The sequence below is a fragment of the Hesperophylax consimilis genome, chromosome 15 (assembly GCF_061612785.1).
Source record: "Hesperophylax consimilis isolate HC1 chromosome 15, BYU_Hcon_1.0, whole genome shotgun sequence".
NCBI lineage: Eukaryota > Metazoa > Arthropoda > Insecta > Trichoptera > Limnephilidae > Hesperophylax > Hesperophylax consimilis.
The window spans coordinates 16511081-16524456 of record NC_142850.1 but is presented as its reverse complement, the minus strand read 5'-3'; the positions used below and the strand labels follow the sequence as shown (position 1 = coordinate 16524456).

The following is a 13376-nucleotide window of genomic DNA, read 5'->3' as shown; positions in this document are numbered from 1 at the left end:
CATACTGTGACAAGTTTGCAAAACATTATGTGCAGAATTTATAAAACCTAAAAGTATGGGATAAAAGGTGAAACCTGGGTGGATTCATTGGCTTTAAGCCGCAGTAAACAGTTCATATATTTCCACATTTATATTTTGATTTGGCCATTCGATTAAAACTTTATACATTGTATTTGTTATTTTTATCATTAAAATTAATAAAGAAAAAAAAACTTATGTATGTGAATGAAACAAGAATAGCAAGCCTAGGTAGATGGGAGTGGCGTTATTTCCTCCTGTCTAAACTGCGAACAAACGACATAATAAAAAGAAGTTAGTAAAGAATTTTGATCCGCTCCCCACGAGAATTTACTCAATCAGAACTGATACGAAATCTAATAATATCATTTTATGATTCAGCGTCCCAAAAGTACACAAGATCAGGTTTTTTCCTACAGCACCAGAACAATTTGTTGTTTGGCATATGTAATCGTTACCAATTATATTCATAGACTTATCTCTATGCTTATACAGTGTCCCAACGTTATCCCTTGAACGACTGATAGACTAAACTCACGACGGACCAGAATATCATAATATGACCCCAGTAAAATGTCATGATTTTCGACGTATTGGAACCTTTATGAATTTCGTGAAAATCGAATCAGTTTCGATTGCCACGGTGACATAATTTCATATTGCGCCACTCCGAAAACCCTGCTATTGATCACAGTCCAAAATTAAACTAACAGTGCCTATATCTTTGGAAAATAAAACGATTTTTGCCCGATTCAAAAGTATTTTTTTAAAAATTAGTTAATTCAACTACTCATACTGTTAAAAAATGTATCACGCAAAACCTTGAATATTATTTAAAAAAAACGTTGCCTATTTACTAATAGTAACTGAAATAATATTTACTGTTTTACTTTAAAAAAAAAAAGACATACTGTTTTACTGCAAAAAAAGCACATAGCGAAATTATTTCAATAATTAGAAATTCGTATGAAAACACTCGTTACATTAAAGTGACAGATGTTTATTTAAAACTAAACAAAACACATGCAAATCAAAGGTGGTCTTTATTATGTTTCTGCAGCATTCGGCAAAATTCGATCTCTTTTTGGGGTTAAATAGCAATATCTTCTTTTTGTAGGGTAAAACATTATATTATTTCAAAAACTACAGTAAATAAGCATTGTTTTTAATAACTTGCCAGGTTAGTTTTATGTTTAACTGTGATCAACAGCAGGGCTATTCAGGGTTGAGAAATATAAATTAGAGTATGGAATTTTGTACCTGTGACACATGAAAAACTAATCTAAGCTGTCGATTTTCACAAAATGTATAAAAATTCCAAAATCTTGAAACGTTGACAACGTTTTACGAAAGTCATATTATGATATTCTGGCCCATCGAGAATTGGTCTGGCCCTTCAAGGGATAACGTTGAGTTTTTGTACATCCTGTATAATAGAAGAATAGTTCCTTCTCCTAACCTCTCTACTCCTAAAGTTAAAATAAGAGTTGCTTCTAAGATTACGTCTTCTACTATCGTTCATTTGTCTTTTTAGCATTCCTCTCAGTTAGAATTTTTTTCCCTTTTTGTTCTCTTAATCTTTATCCTTCAATCTTCCCGTAGAAAAGGGCGACCATTTCTATGGGCCACTTCTATTTATCTATTCAGATTGTGCAACGAATGAATGAAGTTCAAACCAGATTATTCCAACTACCAAAGAATAATTTATTTTCATTGTGCGTGAGTTAACCAGCATTTAATGCAAACATCGTGCGTGAACTAAATTAGAGTTATAGGTTATTTCCACGGCATTTGGCTACGATACTACGAAGGTATTTTGAAATAATAAATATTTCATATTCGTGTATACCGAAGAGACAATGATTTAAAGATTTATCATTCAGATTAGTTACGGATCAGTAACGGAGATGATCCTTTTGAGGGACTTTTATTTGAATCGCGTGTGCCTGAGTAAGCTCATACGGTACAATAGAATACTTTATATAAAATTAGTTATGGAGATTTGCTTAATAATGATTGGTGATGAACTACAATAACTGCAGATACAAACATAAAATATACGACGAAAACATAAAGGTGGAGATTTTGACACACGTCTGTGAGATGACCACACAAAATATAAAATAAGTTTAGTACCTACAACCTGCATCCTTGAAACTATTACTAACAGAGATAATTTACATAATATTATGCGTGACATTTTAATAATAAATTTCACGTTTCATTTATTACGTCCAGAGATGTGCTTTATTTCAAATAAATCCATTTCAAATGGAAATGCAAAATGGGTATTTTCCATTTTGCATTTTAAATGCTTTTCTAAAAACCATTTTGCATTTTAAATGCTTTTCTCAATGCATTTTCCATTTTAAATGCTTTTTTGCAACATTCTTCCTACTTTCTCCACTCATTTTTTTTTCATAAGCCCCAAATATCAGTCGGTCCTCAACCTCGCTATGAGAGATAAATTTACATTTGTCAAGTTGCTCCCTGGTAGGAGCCCTGGCAATTGAGTGATACCATTACAAAAAATACGGATTCAAATACTGAACATGGGGCCATGATGCTGTAATATTAAATGTTAGATAGCGGTTTCTATGTTTTTACGTTGGCAACATTAGTCCCGCGCAATTTTTTTGTGGTTTCATAATCTGTAGTCGTGGTGTTTTTGGATTTACTATCATGTAATACGTTTGTTCTACATTGATGTCCATTATTAAATGACAAAATTGTTTAAAACTTGTATAATTATTTTAATTGTTTGACCTGAGAAACCATTTTGCATTTGCAATGCATTTTGAAAATAGGTATTTTGCATTTTGCATTTGAAATGCTTTTCTAAAAACCATTTTGCATTTTCAAATGGAAAAGTTTTGACCCATTTTAATTTTGCATTTCAAATGGTTTTGGGTACCCATTTTGCACATCTCTGATTACGTCGCATACAATAGACTGAATGAGACTGAACGACAAGAGGAAAGGATGGACAGGAAAGCTACAATACAGCGAAATATATATACCCACACATAAACAGTTTTCATAAGTAGGAAATTTTGGTTTTCCAGTTCTTCGAAAATTAGATTACGATTAACAGCTATTTTACCTAATGAATTATTACTTTACCTAATTTACTTTGATAATAAATTGCACGTATCATATATCGCATACGATGTTAGGAGATTGAATGACGAGAGAAAATACTGGAAAAGGCTACAAAAATACAGTGAAACCCAAGCAAAGAGCAACAAGTTTTCATACTTAGGAAGTTTTATTTTTGCAGTTCTTTAATTCACATAAGAGGCTTTTATGGTACATTGAAGAAATTTTTGGCTTAGCACGCATTGCGATTAAACGCAGCGGTTTTGGAATAGCTGAAAACGACAAATCGCAGTGCGTGCACTCACTAAAAGAGAGTTTTACGATAGCACAAGGCAATACGAAAAACGTGGTGTTTCATAGAAGCTTGTTTGTTTCGATCCTGTTGGGAAAGGGGTAACAAATCGACTATGATTAACGTTGTTAAAAGTCCAAATAAGTTTGTAATATTGAAATGAACGAACGGGTGCTTATATCCACGTTACACCGCAGTACAGATCAATGTATGATTTAAAGCTGCTGCCACACGCAAAGCTCACATCAAAAGTTAATGTACAGCGCATCATCTTTTCTACCGACACACGACGCTATCAAATATTTCTTCCTATGGTAGGAGAGGGGGTCAGTTGAATTCGAGAGCGGCCGAGGAACATAATTTCATCTGTCAAAGTGACAACTTTACTTACTGACAGCTTGAGCACGTTTTCGAAATGGATGATACTTGTCGCCTATTGCTGGATCTGTTGGACAGCTCATCCTCAGATGATGATGCCGCCAACTATATAATTATAAATGCTATTTATAAACTTTTTAGATTTTAAACAATCTGCGCGTAAATAGCGCATTTTCACATAACCTGACATAACCTCTCCGTCGAATCAGGAAATTCGCAGTTCGCACGCCGATCGACGAAAGCGACATATAATAAATTATTGTAAAATAAGCTCAACTTTCGTCCAAGCCGTCCAACTTTTATCAAAAAACCGAATGATATTACCATTGAGATTAAAAATATGATTAATTTTGAAAGGGCGAAAATTTGTTTACTTCAAATTCAAATATTGATTTTTTTTTTTTTATTAATATCAATAGCAAAATTTGTACATTATGTAGGTTTAAAGTATAATATAAGTATATTTTTTGTATTTTTTTCACAGTCCTCCTCACTAGGGTTTCCTGTTCTGAGGCGGCCTGTAGTTTTTCTTAAATTTTTGTATTTAGTTTTGAATTGTCTTTACATTGTCTTCATAATGTTTGTAAGTTGATTGTTACTTTGATCTCTAAGCCATGTTTTGACTTTTGTTTTAAATATACTCATTTCGTTTATTTTTTTGGTTTCATTTGGTAGAGCATTGAACAATTTTATAGCATGGAATTTATTATTTCTCTGTCCAAAGGATGTGTTTAAACTGGGAGTAATCAGGATATTTTCGCTTTTTGCCCTGGTTGTGTATTTATGTTGGGCAGTGGAGTATTCGGATATGTTTTTTTTCAGTTTAAATAAAATATTTTTTGAATATAGTTTCTGTACATTGTAAACATTGAAGTTTTTGAATATTTCTTCTGTCGGAGTTCTAAGCGGAACTTTCAGTATAGTCTTTAATACTCCTTTTTGTGCTATATTGAGCCGCTCTGTGTGAGTGCTCAAGGCAGACCCCCATCCAGTTATTCCGTACTCTATTTGTGATTGACACAAAGCATAGTATACTTTTTTAATATCGTTTATATTGAGGATATTGCGAATGTTTCTAAAGAAGTATATGTACCTGGTTAGTTTTTTTGTAATTACATCTATATGTGAGTTCCAACGGAGATTATCATCAATTTCAATTCCAAGATATTTGATGCTTTTGGAGTGTGCTATAGTGGGACAGAGGCATGATAAGCCTTGATTTTTTTGATAAATTCCTTGGCATGAATGTAATTTGAGATTAAGGTCCTCTGACGGCTGCCCTCTGGCTGTTTTAGAAAATGTCAGATATTTTGTTTTATTGACATTAAGCGTCAGGGAGTTTCTTTTAAGCCAGTTTTGCAGGAGACCAAGTCCGTGTTCAGCTTCTTTGTAGGTATTTATCCAATCTTTTTCTTTAAATAAAATTACTGTGTCATCAGCAAAACTAATGATTTTTCCTCTTGTTTCTAGGTTACAGATATCATTAATGTATATTAAAAATAATATCGGACCTAGTACGCTTCCTTGTGGTACTCCATGGTTGATTAGGAGAGGTTTGCTTTTTCTCTTGTTAATTTGGACGCTCTGTGTACGCTCCGTCATATAGCTTTTTAGTAAGTTTAGTGTTGTACATGACATACCAATTTTTGAAAAAAGTATTTTGTGATCTATTGTGTCAAAAGCCTTTTGTAAGTCTATGAAGATTGCCAAAGTTTTTTCTCCACTGTCTAAACTTTTAGTGATCATATCGGTAATTTTTTCTATGGCGTCACTAGTACTTAAGTTCTCCCTAAATCCATACTGAGTTTTTGATAATTTTTTATTGTCTTCTAAGTAGGATAAGAGTTGTTTTTTTAGTATTCTTTCCAATATTTTTGAAAATGCATTTAGTAGGCTTATTGGTCGGTAATTGTTTATGTCATTTTTACATCCTTGTTTAAATATTGGTATAACAATCGCTTTTTTGAGGGCTGTAGGGAATATGCTATTCGTTATAGACATGTTGACTAAGTATGTAAGTGGTTCGATAAGTTCTTTACAGAGATATTTTATTGCGTTGGTTGAGATTGTGTCCTCCCCCGAAGAAATATTTGATTTTAAAGAAGAAATTGTGTTTTTGATATCGTCAGCTGTAATTTGTTTAAAATTGAGCTGATTTCCTTGCTCAGGTGGTTCGTTTATTTGTACATCTTCGTTACATTTTGTAACTTGCTTTGCTAGATTTGATCCTATATTTATGAAAAAATTATTGACGTATTCAAGTATTTGGTCAGGATTATCAGCGTATGTCCTGGGAACATTGTTTATATTCAGCACGTCAATTGATGTAACGTTGGCAGATTTAGAACTGGTTATTTCATTTATTATTTGCCACATTTTCCTGGGATTTTGTTTACAATCTACAATTTTTTTCTTATAGTAGGTTTCTTTTGTATACATAATAACTTTTTTGCAAATGTTTCTGTATCTTTTGTAGTATCTTAACATGTGTATATCGTATGGAATTTTTTTAAGTTTCTTGTGTAACTCGTCTCTTTTTCTTATGCAGTTTATAACATTCTGTGTAATCCATGGTTTAATATGTACATTTTTGTGTGAGATTTTCTTAGTAATTTTTGTGGTATTAGATAGTATATTATTCTGAAGAAGTTCTATGAAATAATTCCATGCATCATTTGTATTGTTCATACTTTGCAGTTTTTTTCCAATCGGTACATTGTAGATTATGTTTAATGATATTCCAGTTGATTTCTGTTTTTTCTGTTGTTAATGGTTTTTTCTTCATTTTATTTGACTTGTTTATTTTTATTGAAAGCATAGTTGTATAATGATCGGTTATAGTTGAATTAAATACAACAGTTTGAGTAATGTCTTTTGTTTTACTCATTATATGGTCTATGCAACTTTCACTGTTGTCCACTTTTCGAGTAGGAACATTTATTAAGCTTTCCAGTCCATGGGATGCTAGCATCTGCAGATATTGAATTCGCTTAGGGTGTCCATTTTCTAAAATATTTATATTTACATCTCCAATAATAAATATGTTTTTCGTTTCTTTAAGAAGGCAGAGTTCCTCGTCTACGGATTTAAGGAATGGGTCGATGTTTCTTGTTGAGGGCGATCGATAGATTGCTAATATAGCTTTTTCTTTACTGATTTTAATTTTTAAACATTTGGCATTTGTGATAATAATTTCTTCAACTTCGGCTTTTATTTCGTTTTTAATGTATATAATTACACCATCGTTTTGTTTTTTGTTATTCAAACTTGAGTAGGTTGTATATCCAGCAATTTCCAATTTCATGTATTTATGATTTATCCAACATTCAGTAAGTATTATTATTTGAAAATTAACTTTTAAATATTTCAATAAAATTTGCAATTCATCAAAATTTTTTCTTATGCTTCTTATGTTTTTGTGTAGTATATTGAAAGAGTTGTTATTTAAATTCGATAGATCATTTGGTTCCGAGGTTAATATAATGTCAGCCATTTTTATATTTTTTTTCGTAATCGTTTTTGTGCCCTTTTGTTATACAATATTTTTTATATCATCTACATGTTTTATATAAATTATTTTTTCGGTTGGCATTCTTCGCGTCATTATTTTTCCATCTTTGAACCAAACGTAGGAGTACATTTTTTCATTGGCAGATTTTTTCGTTTTCCAGAGCAGTTCCCTTTGATATGGGCTCAATTCCTCTGCAATATAGATTGGTTCGGTGGAGATATCTTTTATAGCTGCATAATTAATATTTTTCCTTTTAGAAAGAAGATTGTCTCTTGTCTTTTTTTCCGCAAATTCCACTAGCAGTTTCGGTGGCGCATTGTTCCTTCTATCATGTGTCCTTTTTATATCAATTATATCATTGTGCTGGATTTCCATTCCTGCCGCCGCCGCAACTCTTTTTACTATCTCCATCTGCTGCTCTCCATTTTTTTGGGGAATGCCCGCTATTTCTAAGAAATTAGACCGAGATTTGTATTCGAGGTCTGAAATTTTTATTTCAAGTTGTTTAATAATGATATTCTTTTCCTGGTGTTCCTTTTTTATGTTTTCAAAATCATTTTCAATTTTTTTATTTTGTATAATTGTTATTTCTAGTTTTTTTATTAGTTCATCGTACTGACTACTCATAAAATCAATGCTTTTTTGAGTGTCCTGGGTTTGTTTTTCAATTTTTGATATAATTTCTTTTTTCATGGATTCAAATTTTTTTTCAATAATCTGTATAATTTTATCAATGTTAAATTTTTCTTCGGTTTCCGTTATAACTCCCTTTCCTCTTGTATTTGCCATTTTCTATTTCTTTTTATTTTTTGGTTTATTAATTATATTTTTATTAATGTTGGAACAAAAATGCCCCTAAGTATATATTAATTTATGTAAATTGTCTATGGCGAAATAGTTTTGTATTGTCTATGGTTATTGTATGTTTTCACCAAAGTTGATTTTGGGTTACAATGACAATACTCTTTTTGCACTTCAATTTACAAATGATTAATTTCACTGCCACCGTCACAAATACTGCCACTTTGTCTAGCGTATCACTATATATTGTTTTTTTAAGCGGGTTATGTTATTAGGTTGTTTTATTGACACTATATTGATATTATTTACGGTGCTGTCAAAAACGGCTATTGAGTCAAATCATAGACAAGACTATAATTGTATTTAAAATATAAATGCAATATTATATTTATATTTTAAATATATGTTAAGTATGTTTGCCAAATAAAGTTTTTTTTATGTTTCTAAATTTACTAGCACACATGACGATATGAGCTAACATAATAAATAAGAAATGCATTATTAGGCTGCTTATCTCATGGCTGTCAAAGGGAACACGGAACTTAGTTGGTAGCTCCGTAATTAAAATGACCCCCTCTCCTTTTTACGGCGGAGAGGGGGACGCATAACTTTTCAAATATCGCGTCGGGAGCGGTTACGTAAAATAAATTCGGTTAGCGAAGTTCAGAACCACACTTATAGCGCGTTATCTTTTTACGTGTGTCGGGTCTGTATGGGATTGTATGGCGAGCGCTATTGTGCTTTATATTATCTGTTGATGTGAGCTTTGCGTGTGGCAGCACCATAACGTTGTAGTCCAAATAAGTTTGTAATATTGAAATGAACGATAACGGGGGTGCTTATACCCACGTTACACCGCAGTACAGCAATGTATGATTTAAACATTAGAGGAACCCTTTTATGTACTCTATGAGCTGTTTGTAGTAGTCGCATAGCCACTCATTGATTCGTTTGAGCTTTTACGACCAAGCCCGTATTGTCGAATGGTAACCAACCCGTATGCGTATTTATAAAGCCTATATTATATATCACGTTAGTCATGGTGAAGACTGACAAATGTAATAGAGTAGCTTTTATGGGTGCAAAATCATTTACAACACCAAATATAAATAAGATAAAAATAAATAAATTATGGAATCAGGTTGATCTCGGCTAGGTGCGTAAGTTTAACATTTATCGCACAATATTCATTCCAACGTCAATACATCTATAGACATAGACTTGTTATTGTCTAACAAAATGTGGCAAGTAAGAAACACTCCATGTTTATATATTTATTTATTTTTTACATTTGTTGAAAAGAATGTGACCTTACTACCCCGTTCTAAGGTCACATTGAACATGGTAATTTGTGTGAATTATAAATTGTAAATTTTGTCTTAAAAGTTTTTTTTTTGTTCGTTAATTTTTTTTGAAGTAATTTTTATAAACGTTCAAAATATACAAGAGGTAAATTATAAAGCGAAATAATAGAAGAAAAACATAAAAATACACAAGAAAAATGTATAGTGGTAAAGCGTACAGAAGAAAAACATAATACAAGGTTAATATTTGTTAGGTTGCAACATTTTATATATATTCTTCCTTCCCGTATCCATAATCCATGTTATGTGTCCAGTAAATTCTTAATTCAAACGTTGGTCATGTATTAAAAAGCCAGCCATTAAAAAAATATGAGTATGATAGACAGACGATAGGACCGGGCGGCATTTTAATATTTAAAAGTTGCGTCGAATGGGATACAGGTCTGAGTGCCTGATGTATTTTGAGGCGTCAAATGATCAAGTCAGTGCCGTGCTATAATAGAGCAACGACAGTTTTCAAATGGCTAGAACTACGAAAGTACTACAATTGATGTACTTTTTACTTACACCCCCCCTGCACATTTCTCACTTCCCCAACAGGATCGAACAAACCTTAAGGTCGAAACCCCCATGTGAATGCTATGGCTACGCCTTTGTAAATAGTCAAGATTCGTTCGTCGTCTGATGGCAGTTCTTGGGGACTTCGAGTGCATCAGGATTAGGGTTTGTAAAATTACTGGATTTAATTTAATTAAGGGTATTATATTGAAATAAAAAATTTCATTTTTATTATTATTTAATAATAATAATAATAATAATATTTTATTCCAGGATGTGGGGAGGTTTGTGCAATCCCACACGTCCCATATAGATATACATTTTTTTTTTGTACAATAGATATAATAAATTATCAAATAAGGAAAACTATGCAGGGTGTGGTCTTGAGTGCGCTTGGGCCCAGCGCTCACTCAGGAGTGGCGCTTGGTGCTGGTAGGCTGCGGTCACCAACGTATTGGCGGAGGCCATTAGCCGCATCCTGGCTCCAGTGACCCGGTGTCTCATCAGGCCGGCAAATCCATTCAGTCCTAGTTCCGTGAACATTGTCGATGCGCTGCTGTATCTTCGGTATCCAAATATTATTCTACAGGCGTCATTATATTGAATTCGGAGTCGTTCCATCGAGCAAGTTCGGTAGTAACACCATGTCTTTGATTATCTTTGATACTAACTAATTGACAAAAAATACATTGAAATGGTAACCATCGTAAGTCATTTCACAGGACTTTTTGTTTCAATGATCTTTGGTAAAAAGATCGTTAAAAATATTATAAAAACATGACTGTCACTGACAGGGGCTCTCCATAGTCATTTGAGATCAATAATCTTTGGTAGGTACTAGTAATATTATTTAAAAATACATTGAAAAAGTAGCATAATAAGTATGTATTTTAAGAAGACTTCGATGAAAAATAAGATCATAAAAACATAAACTATGGATATGTGAACGGACATTACTGTCTTCTGGGCATTCTGGCGCTCATGTATCGCGTTATTCGCACTTTCCAAGCCCGTGCAAATCGAAACGGTTTTTGGTGTAAATTTAGTAGTTTTTTCAGTCCCGCAAATCCGCGAGATCAAATATTGTTGAAATCCCGCGGGATTGCAAACTCTAATCAGGATTTAGTCAGTGGAATCATTGTGTGCCATAACACACAAAATACTGGGGAGTCGTTCATATTTCTTGGAACGGTACCTGCATTCATACGGGTGTACAATTTATCATACATTATGGAACTATGAAATAAATTGGCATTGCTGGACAGATGTTTTCAAGTGAATCAATAAATTAAAGTAGGTACATTTATGGTGAAAACATCCTATCATATTTAGATAAAAAGGTTATCAGTTCAAATATAATCGCAACTTTTAGGTTCTGACCGAAGAAAGAAAATTGTGTTGGATTGTGGGAAAACATGGATCGTGAAGGGATCAATAAATAAAGTTTTGAACTTGTACGTGCGCGTATTATTGTTGAGTGCTGTGAAAATATTATTCAAATTTAAAACGAAATTATCATTTTAAATCCAGACATGTGACCAGAGAACCTGTAGGAAATTTTACCAGGCGATTTTTTTCTATATTTGAAGTGTATAATTTTTTTTTACTTCGTGGGAACTAAATTTTTCTGTTTTTATCTTGGCATCTTTCATCTTCATATAATTAATAATTAAAATAATAATTTTCTGTTAAAATGTATATTAAAGGTAAGTACCTACTTTACCCCTTGTTTGAATACTTCACAAAACTGATCCCAATTTTGAAAATGACACTTAAATTCAAAGCAAATTTGTGTTTATTGAACCAGATTTTACACAGGACTAGCATTTCACACACAGACATACGAAAATAGTATTTTTGATGATGACGATTGATTGATCAGATACGTTGCTAAAATTACATGTTGCACCGACAGTTTCAAGGCAAACATTTCATATTTGAAATAATAGTAATGTTTACAGATCTGATGGGTCATATTATTAATTCAAAATAAAACATCAACAATTCCAAATATATAATACCGTCATCTCTACATTCTCTACTGATCTAGAATTTAAATGTGACAGTAGCATGTGCATAACTTTCATTTACAATATTCATTGAAAAGTAAATAATATCAGAAAAAACACTATGAGCGCAAAAATTATCACAAGGTAATGAAAGAATTCTTAGTAATAATTAAGTGAAAAGTGTAAAAAAAACTATAACAGAATTAATAATATATAGTTAAGCTTACCCTGGGTTGATGGAAGGCACTGATCATTCAAAATTTCATTCACAAAAGAAGGGCACTCTTTTTCAATAACTCTACAAAACTCACTGAACGCCGGTAAACTTTGTTTGGAAATAATTTCAATAAAGAATTCGCACTTCTTTTCGACGTCTGGAATATTCACAATGAAATCTTCGTCTTCTGTCGTAATTACTCTCTTTTTCACGAGTATTGACAGAACATTTGAATCACTTAACTCTCGTAATAAAGCACTTTTATGTCGAAGAAGGACAGCTGTGACGGTTTCGCCACCCGCCATCTCTAACCGCGCGAACAAAACAAAACAATGCGCAGAAATTGCTGGTTGGACGCTCGACTGCGCAGTAGGGTTGCCAATGCACATGTTCTAAAGTACCCATAATAGATGGTTCAAATTCCCCACAAGTTCCTTTACCTCCATAATGAAACAAAATTCTACTGAAATTAGCATTTATTTTTAATTATCTAGTAATTTTCAGATTTTCTCTTTCACCAGATTTTTTTTTGGAAAATCTGCTGCCAAGGAAAACGAAATTATAGTACATTCTCTTAATTATTATAAATGTTATATAACAAAAATTTTATTACTTTACCCTTTCCTAGAAAGGACTGGTAAATTATTGATCCACAATAGGTAACTCCAGTATAAAATAAAATAGTGTAAAAAAATAAATATTCATAACGATCAACAAACGCTGCTTCTGAATATAGAAGTTTTATTATTTATTATACCTAGACTTTATAAATCGTCATTTAAAAACGAAAACCAATGTTTTGTTGGAGATCTGAATCTGTTTATTCATAACAAGCAGTCTACGCGACCAAATTATTTATGGTCACGGGTGGGGGTGTGGAGGCAGTTGCGGAGGTGTGTGATCAGTGGTGTAGGAGTGGGGGGGGGAAATGTTGGAGGGGGGGAAATTACGCTATTTTGTTGAATTTCAACAAAGTTGAAACTCAACAAATCAACAAAACTCAAGAAATTTAACGAAATACCATGAATACGTAAACGCGAAAAATATTTTTAGGGAAGGCCGAAGGTGCCTAGTTGTAAAAACTATAATCACAAAGTTTTATTGAAGATAACGACAGTTAAATATGTAATTATCAAAATTTGCTAAATATTTCAAAGACTATGAACGCTCGCAGTCTATATCGGCGGCT

At 32.6% G+C, this 13376-nt stretch overlaps 1 protein-coding gene across 6 annotated transcripts in view; it reads right to left on the bottom strand.

Moving 5' to 3' along the window:
* pyd (zonula occludens-like protein polychaetoid) overlaps positions 1–12502 on the bottom strand; it is a 251726-nt gene extending 239224 nt beyond the window's left edge. For all 6 annotated transcript variants that reach the window (XM_089640257.1, XM_089640258.1, XM_089640260.1 and 3 more), the window contains exon 1: positions 12198–12502. In XM_089640257.1, the coding sequence (XP_089496383.1) occupies positions 12198–12492 (295 nt within the window). In that variant the 5' untranslated portion in view covers positions 12493–12502. The remainder of the gene's footprint in view (positions 1–12197) is intronic.
* Positions 12503–13376: the final 874 nt, after the last annotated feature.